General features: G+C 40.0%; 2 protein-coding genes across 2 annotated transcripts in view; one reads left to right on the top strand and one right to left on the bottom strand.

The window, feature by feature from the left end:
* The window catches only part of CYFIP1 (cytoplasmic FMR1 interacting protein 1), a 79,935-nt gene that overhangs the window by 41,075 nt on the left and 19,425 nt on the right, over positions 1 to 19,435 (top strand). Inside the window, exons 22-23 of the mRNA XM_065626804.1 lie at positions 2,265 to 2,464; positions 9,696 to 9,783. Of these exons, the coding sequence (XP_065482876.1) occupies positions 2,265 to 2,464; positions 9,696 to 9,783 (288 nt within the window). The remainder of the gene's footprint in view (positions 1 to 2,264; positions 2,465 to 9,695; positions 9,784 to 19,435) is intronic.
* On the bottom strand, positions 13,048 to 17,744 carry LOC135984477 (fibronectin type III domain-containing protein 9-like). The gene is made up of 2 exons (XM_065626807.1): positions 17,610 to 17,744; positions 13,048 to 16,332 (listed from the first exon to the last, which is right to left on the bottom strand). Exon 2 carries the CDS (start codon positions 16,176 to 16,178, stop codon positions 15,507 to 15,509), a length of 672 nt encoding a protein of 223 aa, XP_065482879.1. The 5' UTR covers positions 16,179 to 16,332; positions 17,610 to 17,744; the 3' UTR covers positions 13,048 to 15,506.

The raw sequence follows: 19,435 nt of genomic DNA, 5'->3' as shown, positions 1-19,435 counted from the left end.
CTTATTAGAAGAATAACAAAACTTCTCCCTCTGTTTTAGTTTTTCTGTAACTGTGAAATCATATGATGCTATGGTTGAAATTTGTCTAGTTCACAAATTCTAGATTGACAAAACCCCTTACCTGAGAAGCAGCTAAGTCTTGCAGAAGGCATTCTTTTAGTCATCTGCAGCTACATCGTAAGTTATACTGACGAATCCTCTGTTGCCATTGTAGTATATTGTGAACTTTATTAATTCTGATGTGCTATGATTTTTTTCTCCCCATGTCTTAACCTGCATCTTGGTTCAAACAGTGCTTTGGCCTGACCTGAGGCGGAACTCTGGAGTGTGTTGTTCTACATGGGACTGTACAAGTCTCAGTCCTCTTGAGACCGAGGATCTTGTTCTTTCCTTGCCCAGAAAAAAATAAATCTGCTGCAACCAAAGGTCTTTGGAGTAAAGTGTAAACATCACTCTAGAGAAGGCATATACTAGCAGCCATGAGGAAACAAGGAAAATGAGCGTTCTTGTGATTAAAATTTCTGTAAATGCCCACTTCTCTCTGTGCTTATAGAGAAATTGTAGACCAAAATAAAACAGCCTTGTGCCTGATAGGATCAAAATGAGTTTATTTACCCAGGCAGCTTAGTTTTGTAGAGTGGCAAAAGTATTTTTTATGTGGAGGAACAAGATCTGACTTGTGTCTGTGGAAGAAGAGCATCTGTGCAATATTGAGGTGTCTTTTTGAGTTAGCTTGCTGATTAAAGTGCCAAAAAACAAATTTTATTTCCAGACGGCATGAATTCGACAAGTAAATATGCAGTCAGAAAGGAAAGTATCAGACACATTCAGTTCTGCTGAGATAAAAAAAGAATTAAAAGTTATGCAAGAAAGTTTACTGTTGGTCTTTCCATAGTAAGTTTTTTTTACCCGTGAGATTTTGTCATGCAGTTAACTACCTTGATTTAATTTCATTCTTTACTGAAGATAAACCAAAATCTGAGGCCATAGAGCCTCTTGACTTTTCAGCACTTGGTGTTATAACCTTTGAATTATTGAAATGTAGTTTTTCTTTGTTATATGTAGGATTTTCATAGTGTCTCGTTGAACAGAAACCATTGATGATTTGTTTCTTAGGTCACAGGTTCTCACTCTTTCTTGAGTTAGAAAGTGGCAGGGCTAAGGTGTTGTCCCTCTACCATACTCTTCTCCCCCCCGCTCCTTTTTTTGTTTTATGCAAAATTTCTGCTGAAAACTGCTTGGTTTCTTCAGTGAGAAACTGACACTAATAGCTTAACTAACCACTAATTTCTGCTGTTTTTCAAGCTAAATAAATTAAATCAAGGTAGCCAAAAGACTGAGCCAATTTTTTCCCTCAGATTGGACTCAATACTGTAATTACAATTATAGTGGTTCTTTTTCCTCAAAGTAACTGTTAGTCACAGGTTTGAAAATCCTTTGACACATGGAATAATTAAATCTGACAGCACTGTATGGGAAGATGACCAGTGGTTTGATGCCAGACAAAGCCACTGGACATTCCTTCACTAAGTCATTGCACAACAGTCTTTAAAAGCAGTGCCTGGGGTTTTTTTGAGCAAGAGATGGTATTCTTTTTGTTTGGTGTTTTCAGTGGCTGATGTCAGATGTTATGTTATGAAAATGCCAGAAACCATACTAGGAATTTCTTGTCAAGAGGAGAAACATTATGAAAGGCAGTGCTCATATAGGCAGCTAGTGATTTTGTGGATACCATCACAACGTTTGTAAATGTCTGGTCTGGCCTTTCATTGCATCTTAGTACATTCTTCACTGGAGTAAACCATGAGAAGGATTTATGGTAAATTTGATGCTATCCCTACCAGTACTACTACAAAAGTTAATTGACCAGTTGCCCTACTGAGCAGAAATTACTTTGTGATAGCTTGTAAAGTAGGAAATGCAGAAGAAGCTTCTTGGCCTGTGTCTGACTCCATTTAAATGTTGGAGCTTTATCTTTTGCTCACTGGAAGAAGAGTTGGCACAGATCTGGTTTTGAGACCCATCTGCAGTGTGGACCAATTTTAATGAATGCCCTTAAGGTCTTGGAAGGTTTTAGTGGGAGATAATTACAAAACGATCCCAAGAGCACTGATTCTTTTCAGCTCTTTATCATTAAAGTTATAGACTGGGGGGCAGTCAGTCTACTTTCTAGTCTTCTATTTGGTCAAGGTTTTTTTATGTACTTTTAGTTTCTCCACTTTATTAAATATCCTGCTTACTTTCTCTCCTCTTGTTTTTTGTAGGAGCTGGATGGCTTGATAGAGATAAACAAAATGACTCACAAGCTTCTGAGTAGATATATGACCTTGGACAGCTTTGATGCCATGTTCAGAGAAGCCAATCACAACGTGTCAGCCCCTTATGGAAGAATCACTCTTCACGTCTTTTGGGAACTCAATTATGATTTTCTTCCAAACTACTGCTACAATGGATCCACGAACAGGTCAGCTTGGCAGCCTTTTGTTTGCAGCAATTTTTCAACCACCCTCCTGCAACTTCTTCCCTAGTAAATGCTGACAAGTCCATCTCCATTCATTTAGTGTGTTTTCTACTTCTAATACTTTACTTGAAACGAAGCAGTATGAGTCATTTTACCAAGTACTGTCAGATGTATGAAAGCCTGTTATTTGTACGCAATAGAAGTCAAATGTAACCACCACATTCAAGTTGTGACAATTTAATGACTTAACTATGATATGCTGAAAATTAAAGTGCATCCAAAAATACTGCGAAGTGCGTATCAGGAGGATATTTTGGTAAACAAGATCCTCAACTGTGAGACGATTGAAATAAAATTATATTCCCAATTCTGCGTTAATGTGAAGGATTGTTAACTGGAGAAGGGAAGAGTTCAGTGTTCACTGCAACTATAGCTGCAGCCTTTAAGAAGATTGAGTAATGGAAATAGGAAGGACCTGAAGTTTGAATGAGTAGAAGGCGCAGTGCTTGGGACTGCATTTCTGGGCTTCCTATTTGTGTGCTGTTTTTAGGATTTGTGTTGCTTTTAGACTTTACTCACGTTTTGATTAAAGCACTGTGAAGTGATATTGAATATCGAGCTGTAGGAAGAGGAGGAAGCCTGTTCTCATCTTTCACTGTCTCTTTGGAGAGCTTTCCCTGTCTGACATGTTCCATGATGGTTATGTTGCATTTTAGAGCCAAGATTCTGTCTTAACCACAAAAAAACCACTTTTTTTTAAGTTTTAGCCAAGAAACTTCTGTTACATTAATCTGTTTGCACAGGAGTGTTGAATGTATTTCCAAGGAGGCTACTGTGCAGTTGATGTATTTGGAGATCAATACTGGAATATTCAGTGTGATATATTAAGAATCATAGAAGCATAATATCAAAAGAAATCCTTGGTGAAATGCTGATCCTTCACCTGTCAGCTTTAATGAAAGACATTCAGTAGCTCCTATAACAATTCAGTCTGTGTTCATCCTGGCTATAAGGACTGTGATACCGCAGACCACAGCTCTTGGGAATCAAGTGTGGAACACCAAAGGACACTGGCAGGATCCTGTAGGACTGTTGCTTGTCTGTTTGAAAACGGTACGCACGAATTGAGTTAGGCTGATCCTCAAACTTGTCAGGTAATTGATTCAGGATAATTAATTTAAGAGATAATAAAGGAAACCAGATCTTACACAGTAATGTGTACCATGTATCTGATTTCATCACAGAATTGCTTTGGTTTCCGTCAAAACCAGCAGTGAGGAGAGAATTAATGTATGTGTTGCACATGCTGTGTGGTGCCAATTGATATTTTTGCTGGGAAAAAGAAGAGGAAGTTTCTAACCCTTTTATGTTTTTTAAGTGTGCTCATTATGTCTCTTGCTGCCTTGCTGTTAGCATGAACTTTAAATTGATGAGCTCTCTCTGCATTCAACTGTACAGATTATTGTGTGCAAATACGGGAGTACACAGCAAGGAGCTCTGTGAGAGCTGCTAGGGTAATTCTTGACTCTTGATAGGTAATGCCTTGCATGAAAGCTATGTGTAAACAAGGGAAGATACCTAACAATGAAAGACTGGAAGAAAGAGAAATAAGCAAGATGAAAGGCAGAGAGGCTGCTTAGTGGTGAGGGGCTGGAGGTGGAATTCCCAGGAGTTGTGTAATACCTGTGGTTTGCCTTTTATTAATTTGAAAACAGCCTAGGTGTAAAGGTCCTTGGTCAGATTGACTTGTATCTAGTGCCTTTTGAAGCTGTTTTTCCAAGAATGCTTGAACATGATCATTTCAAACATCTGTAAAAGAGTTCAAACGTGTAGAAACTCTGCAGGTTTGGTTCAAAGGCTAAGGCCATGAAGTACTGAGACACATTGCATGTTAAATTATTTAGGACCTAGGGATTTTTTTTTATATCTGATAATGTACTGAGATTAAACAATGAGTCTGCCATTAAAAGATTTAGCAATTTAATAATTGCAGTTGACGATTTTCTGAAATTTAGTCTCATTAGTGCTGGCCCAGCTGCACAGCTGTGTCTGGACTTGGGCACAGCAGTTTGTGGACAAGGAATGAGGAGATGGGTGTGGGGACCTCTGCAGATGGGCACCAGCAGTGAAATCCAAGGGTGGTTTTAATCCACCTGTTGTCAGTTGGGAAAGAAAGAAGTAACTTTTGGATAATGGCGTGAGCGTATGAACTGCAGGTGAGGTCAAAGACCTCTGTAGTCCAGTGTCCTGATGCCGGCAGAGGCTGAGTGCAAAACCAAGGGAAGCTTGTGGTGATTTTTTCTCCCAGGAAACACGCCGGCCTTTAGCAACAATCAGGTGTTTCTGTAAACCAAAAATGGTGGGATGTTAGTACATTTCTGGCCTTTTATAAGTATTTTTTTCTGCCATTGCTCTGCCCAGTGCTTTTTTTTTTTAAAGCTATGTGAGGTTTGGGCATTCATGATGTGCTGTGGTGAGGAGCCTGCAGTGAAGCTGCATGCTGTATCTCTTTCAGTTTGCTCTCAAGCTGTTGCCTGCCAGTTCTTACAGCAGAGGTGACCATGAACAGCCATTTCCCACTTGTGGTCTTTTCTGTGCTCCTTGGGATTTTTTAATTTTTTTAAGAGTCCTCTCTCATGTTTGCCCTCAATTGCATGTCTTTCCAAGCCAAAGGTGTTTCCACACCGGGAATATTTTTCATGCTTGCACCTGCATCTGTACTTTTTTTATTCCCCTGTATCTTTGTGGGGTTAGGAGGACCAGGGCTGTGCAGAGGGTTCAAATGACACAATGACACCTTCCAGATTTTTGTTCTTTGTTCCTTTTCCACTATCTGTAGTGTTCCTTTTTCTGCCTTCTTTTCTTTACTAATTCTGAGCTGGTATTTTCCTTCCATGATAGCATGTTTGATGTTCAGGGCTAACAGAGGAGCAAGTGTGAGATAGCCTCAATGTTTATTTGGATTGAGGATTTTCTGTGCTTTCTTGACAGAAATGATACATGCTTCTGGAGACAGTAGTCACACTCGTAGCACCATCTCCTCTCAACACATTATCCAAATCTGTATTCTCTGCTAAAATTCATGTGTATAGCACTCTTCCAAATGCAGCATGACATGTTTCTTCTGATGATACAGATTTGTCACGGAATGAACAAAAATACCAGCTTTTTGTTTTTCAGTCTGCCTGCCTGCCTCCCCCTTCCTTTTGCAAGCTCTGTCTCTCTCGTCCTGCTTTTGAGACTAGTTCTCACAAGAGAACAGCTGTTTCTTCTTGTCTTGCATCTACTCGGTGATAGCGACTGTTCAGAAAAATTTTCAGCCCTCTCAGACACTGCTGGAGCAAATCTGACAAGCAACACAGGCAGTTAAAAATACCCAGTTTCAGCTACGAAGAGCCAAATGGTGCCGTTACATAGGCTGATGTGAAGTAGGGGTGCCTGTCATCAAATACGCCATCAAATTTGACAACAAGCACCTTATCTTCCTCCACTTAAAAAAAAAAAAAAAAAAAGTAGTCTTTCTGCCAAAGGGAAAGGCAGTATCATTATCAATGAAATGGTGGATATCACAGAATCTTAGAATGGTTTAGTTTGGAAGGGACCTTAAAGATCATCTATTAATAGTCCCAACCCCCTGTCATGAGCAGGGACACCTTCCACTAGACCATGTTGCTCAAAGCCCCATCCAGCCTGGCCTTGAACTTCCAAGGAGGGGACATCCACAGCTTCTCTGGGCAGGCTGTTCCAGTGCCTCACCACCCTCATGGTGAAGAATTTCTTCCTTATATCTAATCTAAATCTAGCTGTTACTTTTTTATGCTCTGTTTTGTCTGCTGTTTCCTCACACTTCAGTTTGTAGCCTCCTGTTCTATTTGACAGTCATGTTAAAGAAGGGTGAGTTAGATGTAGCATTCATTAAGAGAGGTGTGGGGCTACCCTTGGAACTGGTAGACAGGACAAGATAATTTGAGAAGGCTGGGAGTTAAAAGTGTTCATACCAATTAGACAGGGAGGAGGGACACTATCTGCATAGGAGGAGGCAGGGAGGGAAGATTGTGATATCTGATTACTTCTGAGATGAAGCTCAGAAAGTTTGTGAATGAGATTGTCTGTCTGATGTGGTGCCTGCAGTAGCAAGGCAACAGGCTCATTGACCCAAGTGGTCTCTTTCAGATTTCTGCTTAATTTCTTAAATAGATTATGATAATTAGAATCATGGGATCATTTAGGTTAGTTTGTAAAGTGCTCGCTATGAACACCTTTGTGATAAGTATCACAGAAACACTATGGCTTGATGCCTAAAATACTTACTTTAGGGCTCATGTTGTCCTTTACCAATCATTTCTGCAAAGCTTTGGTAAGCCAGCAGGCTTTTCATCTGCTTGATCTACTTTGCTTGCAACCCATGTTGATTAAAGTGGATAAATTGCTGTGAGATCATCAACACTGATTAAAAATCAAAAGAACTGATTATCTTGGGGTATGCCAAAACCTGTGTCCAGCAGTATCCGAGGGAAAGTAAAAATTTGCTTAGTTTTATCATTGATATTCAAAGAGCCTCAGTCCTTCAAAGAGACATTTCTGTTTCTTGGAGGAGGAGCAGAAGGAAGCCAACCAGCAGGATGTCAAAAAGAAAACACACACACTGAAAAAGTGTGAAGAATAGCAGATGATGCTGAACTGTGAAGGTTTCCATGTAGCCTTTGGTTGTGAGGGAAGAAATCTCTAACATATATCTGAATTATATATTTGGATTGGTTACATACCTCCTAGAACAATGTACTCTTTTCCCTCTTGTATCCCCAGCACTTAGCCATAGCCCTGCCGTAAGATACCAAACGATGGTATCTCTTACTCCTACTTCTTTTTTTTTTTTTAACCTCTTTCTTCCTTTCTCAGCATCTTTCCCCCATGTCTCTCAAGAAAGTATAAAATGGGTGCTTGCTTCAGGTCTTTAAGAAACCTGTGAGGTTATTTTGCTACTATCCTGAAACATTAGAGGTGGAGAAAGCCCCAGGGATGTAGAGGAACACTGGGGAACATGCAAGAGTTACTTGTGTTTGTACAGAGCTAGTGAAACTAGAGACTGTGTCTCAGAAGTATTTCTCTGGTGTTTGATTTCTGAGACTGTGATTTCTTCTCATTCCAAACAAACTGTGTCGGGTTTGCTCCCTGGCACTAACAACACTGTAGTTCAAATATATTCATAATACCTTTTTGAAAAGAGGAAGAATAAGGTACACCTTCCCAAGTCATGGGATGCACCCACATTTATATTCTGAAACACTCTTCTTGTGAGAGTTTTAATTTAGTGGTAACAAAACAGTTCTTGCCCAGTACGTCTGCACGCTGAAACCCAGTCTTATCTCAAATGACATGATGTTTCTTTTGATTTCTTTCATTTTAGAGATTTTCTTAGGGCTTGGAAATCAATGTCAGTTTAACAGGAAGTAGGATTTGGAGAGAAAAGAAGAGGGAATAGAGTAATCTCTGGGACTGTCATATGTTGCAGATTACTTTGAGTTCCATCAAATGTTTACAACATCTCTGGTAAACTCATTAACGAAGTATCTGTGCAGAGAACAGATTCAGATAATCCGAAGAGTAAGTTTTTAGTTGCTATGTAAGTGAGACAGAAGGGGAGAAACAAATTAAGAAAATGTAGAGGGTTTATTTTTTTTAGTAAAAAAATAGAACACTTAAATGCTCTTTTCTTCCTCCAAAGCTCTAAATGAGCACTTGCTAGCCTTCAGCACTTTTGGAAAGACAAGGCTAAAATACATATGAACACGTAGCAGAAACTGTTCATATATCTATTTTTGATCAGGTTAAGAAAATACAGAAAGCCTTGCCCTGAAGTTACAGATTCTCACAGGAATGATTCAGAGTACTCAGAAATAAAACACAGTGGAAATAATTGTAAGCAACATGGTGCAATTGATACATGTTTAGGCAAAACATTTTTTGATTAACGTGGCTGGTTTTGTTTTCAGCTAGAAAATGGACGTACTAAATACAGAATTTCTATGTTTTTTTCTAGGAAAAGGTACTAATGAATCATTTATTTTGTATGTTGATTCAAGTCAAACGTATTTTAAACAAAACCACATCAAGATACAATTACATCTTATGATACTGTAATGTACTGCAAAGTTCCTTTCCTGAAAACTTTTTCTAGGTGCCTTTATTTTACACACCTATCACTCAGAACAGCCTGATCTGATACAAGCATTTGATTTAGACTCCTTAAATAGCTGTTTTTCCTGTTCCCTGTGTATATTACAATTTGCACCGCTTACCGAGAAATCCTTTTTATCCAGATATAAAGTAGCCACCCAGCCTGTAAACACACGCACCAATATTTTGCTTTGTTTAGCAACATTAAGCAGAATCAGAATTGGAGTAGGTGTTGAATAACTTCTTTCTGCACTAAAACCGTAGTGCTGCAGACTGCACATGGCACAGCTGAAGAGGCAACGTCAGAGGAGTGAGTCTGTGCTGCTTGTTCCTGAGAGAACTCGTGCCTGCAGGGTTCTGCCCAAACGCTGTTCTTCAGACTCTGGGCCCCCCAGTTTGGAGGGGGCTGTTTGATCCTGTCCTTTGCAGTATCTTTGTAGTTCTCCTGTCATCCTCTTACAAAATACAGAGATGAAGCTCTTCACTGAATGTGATTTATATTGGTACATGCGCACACTGAAGTATGGTCATATTTTGAAACGTTAATTTTGCTGCAAGGATTATACCCTTTCTGCTGATTTTTGTTTAAAGGTATTAACCTAAAGTATTTCTCCTGCTGTGAGTTTCTTTTGGGGGAGAATAAAGCTCCAAAACATTAAACAGAAATGTCATGTTCTTCTTTGAAGCTGTAGTTTGTTCTCAAGGACTTAATTTTGGAAACACGAGGAACTTCCTTACTCTCTGTGAAAGGCTATTGCGACTTGGTTAGTTGCTTCTCTTTGCTGGGCTGGAGTAGAGGTGAGGGATATTTTGGGACCCTGCAGACCACTGAAAGAACAGGGTCTCAGTAGGTGATGGAGAAGTGCGTCATGATTTGTGTCCAGGCTTTTGGGCAGCACTGTCTTTGTGCTTCCCCAGTCTCAGCTTGGGCTAAAAGGCTACCCATCTGGCTTTGATTTTATACACAGGCAAAACAGTATTATAGTGGGTAAGGGGCATTAGGCGCACATTTACTAACCCAAATATAATTAATGAATTCTTTATTTTGTTTTTATAGATTTGTTCGGACCGTGCTACCATTTTCTCAGGAGTTTCAGAGAGATAAGCAGCCTAATGCACAGCCACAGTATCTCTATGGAACAAAGGTTGGATTTAATTCCCTTTATATTTATGGTTTGCTAATATTTAAAGGTCTCTTTTTAATAATAAAAATTATACAATATGAAAGTTATTAAAAATGGTACTCAAATACATTTTATATTTTAAATTCAACATATACTTTTTTCAGACTTTGCTGTGAAGCTCACCATATGTTTCAGCCAAAGTGCAAGTGATTAGTCTGATGGTTAGTCTTATCTGACAGCTAAAAATAAGTCCTTCTCTCAACCACCTTGCATTGCACAGTTGCTTATAGTGGCAGAGCAGACTCAAAGAAAAGATTAATTAGTCATCTGGTGAAGTGAGAACAAGAGCCCATCTTGGGTGCAGCTGCTCCCTTGTTACAGAGATGAAGACTGTGATGGCAGGAGAAAAGGGAACAGACAGGAAAAACTGCTTCGGATGTTATCTGTCTTGAAAGGAATATAGATTCTGGCCATCCTAAAGTATCAGACACCACACTGCTTAAATTGTTTGGAAAAAAAAATCCAACCAACCAAACAAACAAAAAACCCCCCACAAAACAGTAGCATTTCTTTGGCGTTTTCAACCCGAGGACCTCAGAATCGTCGTGATGAACTTGGCCTTCTGGCCATCTCATCTCTTGTTTTAGCATCGTCTTTCTTGCTTTGCAGATTAGGAGTGCTTAGAAGGTTTATGCACGTTTTCAGTAGAAGTGTACGTGATGTGCAGTCATGTACTCTGTGCCTTAAGGCAATGCCCAGTATGGAGGTTGGAAAGGAGCTTCTATGGGTGACAAGTTGAGAGGATACTCGGCACAAGAATAGTCATGGGCTCTCTGGAGCTACCCAAGGTAGCTACCAAGGTACCCTACGAAAGGTGGGCTGTATTCACAGGACCAGTGATATGTTTCTGTGGGCAGTATTGTAAGTTGGAGGAATAGATTTATTCTCCCTGATCACTGCACATTTATTTTCTAGTGCTTCAGAATTATTACCTGAGCCTTAACAAAGTTAAAGGCATAGCAAACTAACATCCGTCTGCATTTTTAATACCCAGTCAGAAATATTGATCTGCTTCCAACAGCAGTAAAAAACAGCAGTTGTATCTTCAGCAAATCATTTGAGAATATTTAACAAGATGTCACTCTTAATTTTGCATTTTCTTGAGTATCAGGGAGGAAAAATGAAAGTATGGAAAATATCAATAAAAATATAAGGATAAATTAGAGGATTGTTGACTAAAATAAAGTTTTAAAATTATGTACTCAAATTATCCTTGTATTTTATACAAGTGCACTGTGTCATTTTCATGTCTAGATACTTTCATTATCTAGCTCCTTCTTAAACATGAGCATAATTAGTCTTTGTCTTACTGTTATTTTCTGCTCATTATATCCTAGTTATACAGTGCGAACTCTCTGATTTGCCCAGCAAGCTAGTTTTTGAGAGCTGAAGAGAGAGCTCAGAATTTACAAATTTCAGTCCCAATTTGTGAAACTTTAATACTTTTGAGATATGAAGGAGGTGGAAAACGATTCACATGCCTTTAACATGGAATGTAATGGCTGATTCTCTGGTACTGTGAATAGCGTTTTATATAATTGTTCTCCAATGGGAACGGTAAATTATAGGAAAGTGGGATTTTCTTGCATTAGAGATATTGTGTTACTTACTATTTTAGGAATTCACCAGATGCAGTGTAAAGAGCAAAAAGCCCACTGAATTTAGTAGAGATTGCTAACTTAATTTATCTAAGTGATGATAGAGTGGGGTGAATGACAGAGGATTAACTGGGGAACCCTTTTATTATCAGTCAGGTTATGTTATTAAAACGAGTTTAGTAATCTTTACTCTGAGAGCTATACATTTTCAGAAATCAGATTGTTTTTCTCTATGAGCAGGAGCAATCGAGAGGGTTCTTAGATGCATTTCTGGAGCAAGTTTCATGACCAGATATGCCTATATTAGCATATATTCCTCACTCTCTTGTAGTTTTAAATTTTTATGAGAGTATACTTTTATTCTTAAATCTAATGTATTTTGGAATTGAGGATATCAGAATGATATGTTAGGAGGACGTTTCTACTGTGTAGAGCAAGTAACAGTAATTCTTATATGATAGAGGGTACACATTCTAGCATGTGATGTAATTGCCTGATATTATTTTGTACTATATAGACAGGCTTGTCACAGAGCACATCCTTGTTTGGGTCCTTTAACATTACGTTGTCATACTGCTTCCTGACTGGATAATAGTGGAGTATGGAGTAGCTATGCATTTTTTATTTTATTGTCTTTTTTGAGTTCTTGAGTGACTCAAGGTATTCAGGTGAGCACTTCATATTCATCATATAGCCAAGGAAAATGACTTTTTATTTTCCTTGTTGGACTTCTTTTGTTATTGGTTGGTTTTGGGTTTCTTGTTTTTTTGAGGGGTGTGCTTTTTTTTTCATTTTGGTAATCCATGGTGTTTATTTAGGTCAAGACAAGAGCAGTGTGGTTTCTTGTGCATGTGTATACTCATAGATGTATTGGATGGTAATGGCTAAACACTTTCTGTGCAGAAGCTTTGCACCAGCAATGTGCTTGCTTAAGAGTAATTAAACCAATTTTTAGTTTTGATCTCAAAGGATTCACATATTCTTATGTATTTCTAAATGGATCAAAGCACTTGGGCTTTATTGATGCTCAGCATACACAGTTGCGTCTGCATTCTCTGTTGCATCTAAAATTTTCTGAGCGATACCTTCATCCAATTAGCAAAACAAAAACCCACAGATACAATTTACTTCTCCTGGCTGACATGGGAGCAGCGGTGTCAGGTGGGAGGGAGACAAACTGCAAAAGCTCATCATCCTCTTAAGTGAGCTGGAGTATTTTAAAAGCTCTTTGAGCATGGTCATTGAAAGCCCTTTACTCAAGCGAAGTGTGTGTGTAGGGTTAATAAAATGAATGTTAGAAGACTTAAATTTGGCAACATGGGATGGATGCATAAAATGCTTAATAATGTGTGTATAAGAGTCTCTTTCGGGGACCTGAAAATAACTTTGCATGTTAATGAAGTGCCTGATTTTAGAGAGGTTGTGTAGACCAGAATTTAAGAGCTTCCTTTCTGGCTTATACATCATTTTTGAAAGATTTTCATGTTTGTATGTCGTCTGCATTTTGTAGGTGCTAAATCATTTGTTATGTGAAAAAAGACCACTTTGGAAAACACTTTTCAATGTGAATATAAATGTTTTTATTTACTGCTGGTGCGCAAATTAACATCAGTTTGCACTATGTTGCATCTTATTATCAGTTTAGTAATCACTTAAAATGTCTGCCCCTTACCAGATCACTCTTAAAATTGGGCAGTGAACAACCAAAACACAGAATAGCCAGAATGAACCTGAATGAATCTGTAGTAAAACTTCCTGATCAAGAGACAAAGAGAAGTGTAGCTCTACGGACGAGTGATGACATGAGTTCTTCAAAGCTAGTGTGGAAGTCAGATGACAGACACTCCTTACGCGTTGCTCATCTGCAGCGGGTGCGAGATGGCCCATTGCTCAGGAGGTGATATAAATGTTTGTCTAAGGAATGCACAGTAGACTCCTTGGGTGGAATGGATTTATATTTAGATGAGGTAAATCCCATTCCTGGGGACACTTCCATGGTAGCTCCTTGCCTTCTCAATCTGATGCATATATGCGTGTCTTTTTGTATATGTGTGTTTCTGTATAAGTAACAAAATTCAGTAGACGAATTGCCTCCTTTAAGACTGAATTGCTCCTTGTTCTCAGTATTGTATATACATGTGTGCACAACATATAAATGCATGTAAATATATGTAATGGACTGCCTTAAAACACACATAAAGAAACAGAGGTCCAGAGAAACAAATGGGTTTTCAAGAGCCTAAGGTGCTGGCAGAGATGAGAATGTATGTCTCTTGGCTCCATCCCTTTAAAATAATCTTTTCTGTGAAATTCTAGTCAGAGAAGTGTTACCGTTAATTTGATTACAAGATCATTTTAAAGCGGTTTTTTTATGTCCCTGCCACCCAGCCCACCCCTTTTTGGCAATAAACCTGTAGTGTTGGTTTCATGCTCTGAAGAGAGTTTTTCAACAGCAGTGAACTGTTGTCATCTTCACAGTTTATCTAAGACTGGTGTGTAAGATGAAGAAAAATGTGTCAGTTGGAGGAAATGCTATTAATGTCTAGGGGGTGGAGAGCACGTTATTGCTAACGTAACATAATAAAGATGCCTTTTGAAGTGTTTTCTAAAAATGGAATGCTCGCCTCCATTCAGCACGTGTTTCTGTGTGTCATACCTGTCCTAGTAGAAAAAAGTCAAGACAACGCATCAAACTTATGCCAGCTTGCGTCTTCCTAGCAATATGAGAGTTGACGTCTTTCACACGTTCTGGGAAATGTTGTCAAAATACAGTAGCTGAAAAGACCCACTGCGTGCCGTAAAACATTCAGCGGGTGCTCTTTGCCAAAATTGTACACCCCTCGGCTTCCCAGGTGCGACGGAAAGGGGCAGCAGCTGCCTAGCCTGCGGTTCTCCAGCCCTTGCAGGTACAACCAGCTGTGGCAACAAGAGCTGACTTTATGCTCACGTTCGTATCAACAGCATTTAAAATGCCTGCAGTCACAGCATATCTTTGTTTTTTAGAAATAGCGTATTATACAGCAATACTAAATTTATTATGTTTTTATGGGACACAAATGCACTTAAGGGATTTAAAACAGGATGACTGATACACGTAAGCCAGACAAGATGCACGGTGTTGCGAGGGTGAACAGATTTCTGTCCAAAGGCCCTTTCTTTGCACTTTGCCATGAAGCCCAAGGCAAAGTGAGATGGAACATCAGATTTGATTGTTACAAAAATAGAATATGTTTTGGCATATTTTTACTTCCTTCCCCCTTCATCACACAAAATGTACTCTGCGGTTGGATAGAAATTTGTAGCGGGCGAATGAGTTTTGTCATTGAAACTGAAAGACAGAAGGAAGAGCCAGGAGCTGCTTCTCTGAACTCTGTTTCCTCTACAGGGAGTCACTTGCCTATGGAGCAGCAGGTACCTTGTGGTGGTTGTGGGAGAGTGCAAAATGTGATATAACCCAGGGTGTTTCATTAGTTTCACTAGAATTGTCCTTACAGAGTCACAATCTTGTTTTCAGACTGAAGGGAAATGTCAAAGACAGGTGAAACTATACTGTTAAAATCCCGGTGAGTTTAGCTTACACGCTGAGACTGGCCCCATTCAGACGGGAGCTACGAGGAACACCGTGGTCGGCAGAGCGAGTAGTCCAAGTGTAGTAACTTGCAGTGTGTAGTTTGAGAAGCAGCGGGATTGTGGGTGTAACACTCTCCCTGGCAAACCACGGCCCTCGGAGTGTATGTTCCAGTTGCCCGTAGCGTAGCAGTCTGGGTTGCCATCTGAAAACTTCTACTCAGTTTTAATTTAGGCTAGTAAAAAAGAAAAAGTATCTTCACCACTTTTGATTCATTTTTGTATTTCTTTGCTGTTTTAGACTTTAAAAAAAGCAACACAAAAAATCACCTGAAAATATAAACAGATTATTTGCTACATGCATAATTTTTAAATAACAGTGTGTGGCCAAATTACTCGTTTCTTGGGAATCGGAACCTTTGCCTCCCAGTGCCTCTGGCTGGGTGCGGGCTGTTGGAAAGGGACGTGGCTCCGGAGGATGTCATACGTAGTAAAAATCTCCTCCCTGACAAAAGGTTTCTAGTTTACAGCAGAGCACTGTCCTGTCGTCAGCACTTGTTCCCGGCTTTTGGGAGGCAGCATGACGGGCTTCTTGCATGCTGAGGGGTTCTCTATGATTGTGGCCAGCTGGATGCCACCTGGATGCTTTTCCTCGCTATCCTGCGTCAGCTGGCTCTGCCGGCCGAGCTCCTCCGAGGCGCGCACCGTGCTTTTGGTCCACGCCGTCCCGTGGTCTTCTTCTGAGGTCCCGTTTTGCCCTTGCAAACGCTCACGTCTCCGGCGGCACAGGAGCTGCAGGCAGCCGTAGAGGAGGATGGCGGCGATGACGAGGAGCAGGACGCTGCTGGTGAGCCAGATGCCCAGCGCCAGCTCTTTCTTGGTGTTGCTCGCAGATGCCGGGTCTCGTTCCAGCGTGTTAAAAACTCGGCACTGGTCCGTGGAGGGGTTGGCGGACTGGCAGGTCACGCACACGATGTATGTTGTCAGAGGAGTCAGGTTTTCAACAAGGAAGGAGGAGCGGCTGGCCGGCACCCTCTCCTCCTTCTGGAAGCTCTTTCTCGAGTAACTTGCCAGCATGCTGTTCCAGTTAGGGTGGTACATGACGCTGTAAAAGCTGTCAGCACAACTGGCCATTTTTGGCCAAATCACCAGTGCTGTATTTCCTGTGATGTTTTGGACGGTTATTCCCATCGAGATGTTGCTTAGGTAGGTTAGTCGGTTGGTTGGTTTGGTTTTTCCTCTCGATGCTGATCTCGCTGTGGAAGGTGGAGATGTTCGTTTCCCAGGGATGTAACTGAGAGGTTGCAGCACTGGAGATGTTGTGTGGATCTTAATCAGTAGTGCTCTGTAATTTAGGAAAGGAGTTTATTAGGAAACTACGCTCTTATGGTTGGTACTGCTGGTACTACAGTTCATAAACTTTGGAATATTTTAAATTGTGTACTTTTTTCCCCCAAGTGACAGGCTAAGAGTACGCTTCTAAGTTTTGTAAACACTTCTATTAAATACTGTCTTCCTTTCAGGACAAAAAGTTGGTTTCTGCCTTTATAGACTTCTAATTGAAATTGTTATTCTATAACAAAACAAACCTTAATAACAGACAGTGTATGTTTTTGTTCATCTGGTTGGTTTTTCCAGTTTTACTGTTTTGAAAAAAAGACTACCTCAGCAATTTAATCTGATTCTCTTTTAGTTTTGTCACCGTTTACCGGTTTTAAAGGTAGTTTCTAGTGGCACTCATGTGAAAGTTTTTTTCCACTTTGAAAATTTCTGATTAATGAATATAAATGCCCATGACAGTAACTCTGTGTTTTATTATTACTTCATGATAGAAACTTATTATTTTTTTATGATCAAGCTTAAGATGCTAAGTCTTCTGGGTAAATAACAATTGACTATTGAAAATTTTCCTGATGAAGAAAGCTTATAAGATTTGCTCATAACATATTCTGAAATTATTCTGTAATACTTTAATTGTATGTTATACTATATAGGAAGGCTTGCAAAATCTGTATTATTTTAGTGGGATTTTGATAGTTACATTGCATTAATAGTAAGAATTCTGTGACTGTTTATGTATGAAAATTGTTGCTCAAGGCTTTTGGATTATACCTATTGGGAAGTGGGAAGAGAAGGATGTATGTTTATTTTCACTGCAATGTTAAACCTTAGATGTGACTGATCTGGGTAGATGCTGCCATTCTAATCGTGTGGTAAGTGAGCCCTTGTTGATACAGCAACAATATAAAGGAATTAAGTTTGCTATCAAATAAGCTTACTAGACAGACACATTTTGGCATCTATCCAATTTCTGTAGATATTAAAATTGGATGCATTAGTAAAATCAGCGCTTTTACTTAGTTAGTTGTCTTCTCTTTAGCTGGTAGATACAAATTACTTAAAATTATAATTTGTTTTTTATAGAGCACTTCCTAACACAGTCTAGAAACAATAGTTTCATCCTCACAGCATTTTGTAAGTAGAATGTTTAGATTTTAATTAAATAACAATAATACATTTCTGTTGTTACAAAACATCGGTTATTAGAAGACACATAATTACTGACATATAAATGTTGGAAAACCCATTAGATGTTTTATAGATTATAAAGTCAGCACTTACCGTCCCTTCCTGATGGAAATTTCAGAACAGAATTTTCATACGGTGATGCTGCTGTGAAAATGATATAAGCACTAAGTTTTCTGTATCCTTTTTCACATGAGTTGTTTCCTGCCTGATCTCTGCTTGCCAGTTTGCTCGTTCTTCCCCTCAGATTCCCTGGACTGAATTTTCATTGCTTGGTGCTTTCAGTTCTTTTCCCTGATGCTGCTGGTGGCTTGGTTTCTTTGTCTCTTCCACTTAAATTCACACGAGAGCACATCTTGTCTAGAGGTGCCGTTGCCTTGCTTTTCAAAGAGCACACAGGGGAAAAAATAATGTCTTTTTCTTCCCTCTCCTGCTTGCCTCCCCTTGGACAGTGTACTGTCTGAACATCCCTGTTATATGCTCTTGTGCCTGTACCAGTGATGCTGTGAGTGATTAATGTTAGCACTTTAATGACATCAGCAATGAGCAACTCTCTCTCTCCTTTTTTACTTTAATTTAGAGTAGGGGAGGGAGCCAGCATAGCTCAAAAAAAAAAAAAAAAAAAAAGCTCGCTCTCTCTTTCCTTCCCTTCCTCCTCCCCAACTTTGTTAGTGTTTTCTTCCCGAAGGATTTTTATGCTTTTGTGCATCATGGGGGGAAGCGGTGGTGGTGTGCGATGGTGTTTTCTAAATCCCTTGTCACAGTTTATAAAGCTCCGCTAATCCAGTGTTTACAGGTGGACCATTTTAGGTACTTCCCCAAGAGGGTTACATTAAAGAAAGATGTATTTTTAGATTGACTGTCATCCTATTGTTATGTACTGGTGAGGTTTTTAATACTGAAATCGTGTTTTCAGGGCTTGCTTTCTAAATTTCAGCTTTGTGAAGAGGAGTTCCCTCCCCTTAACCTCACAGCAGTAAAATGCGTTAACCTACTGAAGGAAAATTCTCCTTGCTCTCTAGCTGAAATAGACAGTTTGGACACATTTGTTGTTGAGACTTACCTGATTGAAACCAAAAGCAAAACATGAAATCTCACCTTTTAGGGACAACTGTATATATGCTTAGTGTATCAGGGCATTTGTCTGCACGTGTTTTTGTAAGGTTTTACCAGTTCTTTCCCCCGTCGATGCACCAGACCCCATTTCTGTAAGCCATGCACATCTCATATGAAAGGGATGCAGCTTCAGGCTGTCCGCCTGGTGGAATGTGTTCGGAGTTTGGCCTTTTGGCCAGCTCTGATCTGCGATTTGTATTAGGAGTCTAATAACTAGCCAAGTGTCTACTTTAGTTCACATTCATGGAAAAGATGGCCGAGAATTTGAAAACATCGCTCCTCCACAAAATCCACACAAGCCTGTGGTCCTTAGAACGGAGCTTCCCAGACTGATGGGCGGCTGAGGCCGGGGACCCTCCAGAGAGGGGTGACCTGCAGCAGGTTGCTCAGGGCTATGTCCAGTTGGGTCTCAAACATCTCCGAGGACTGAGGTTCCACGGGCTCTCTGTCCAACCACCCTTCCCATAGCGAAGTTTTTTTCTGATGTTTAGATGGGATTTCCTGTTTTTGCCCATTGCCCCTTGTCCTGTCACTGGGCACTGCTGAGCAGAGTTGGCTCCATCATCTTTATTCTCTCTGCCGGTTAATTATGCGCCTGGATATCATACCCCTGAGCCTTCTCCAGGCTGAACAGTCCCAGCTCTCTCAGCCTTTCCTCATAGGAAAGATGCTCCAGTCACTCAAACATCTTTGGGGCCCACTGCTGGACTCTCCCATATGTCACTCCGTGTCTCTCCTGTACTGGGGAGCCCATCACTGGACCCCAGTATTCCAGGTGTGTCCCATCTGTGCTAAGCAGAGAGGAT

Source organism: Caloenas nicobarica, chromosome 1 (assembly GCF_036013445.1).
Source record: "Caloenas nicobarica isolate bCalNic1 chromosome 1, bCalNic1.hap1, whole genome shotgun sequence".
Classification (NCBI taxonomy): domain Eukaryota; kingdom Metazoa; phylum Chordata; class Aves; order Columbiformes; family Columbidae; genus Caloenas; species Caloenas nicobarica.
This window is presented reverse-complemented; position numbering and strand designations above follow the sequence as displayed.

Coding starts and splice junctions, on each gene's coding strand:
- LOC135984477 (XM_065626807.1), bottom strand. CDS start 16,178: ATGGGAATAACCGTCCAAAACATCACAGGAAATACAGCACTGGTGATT.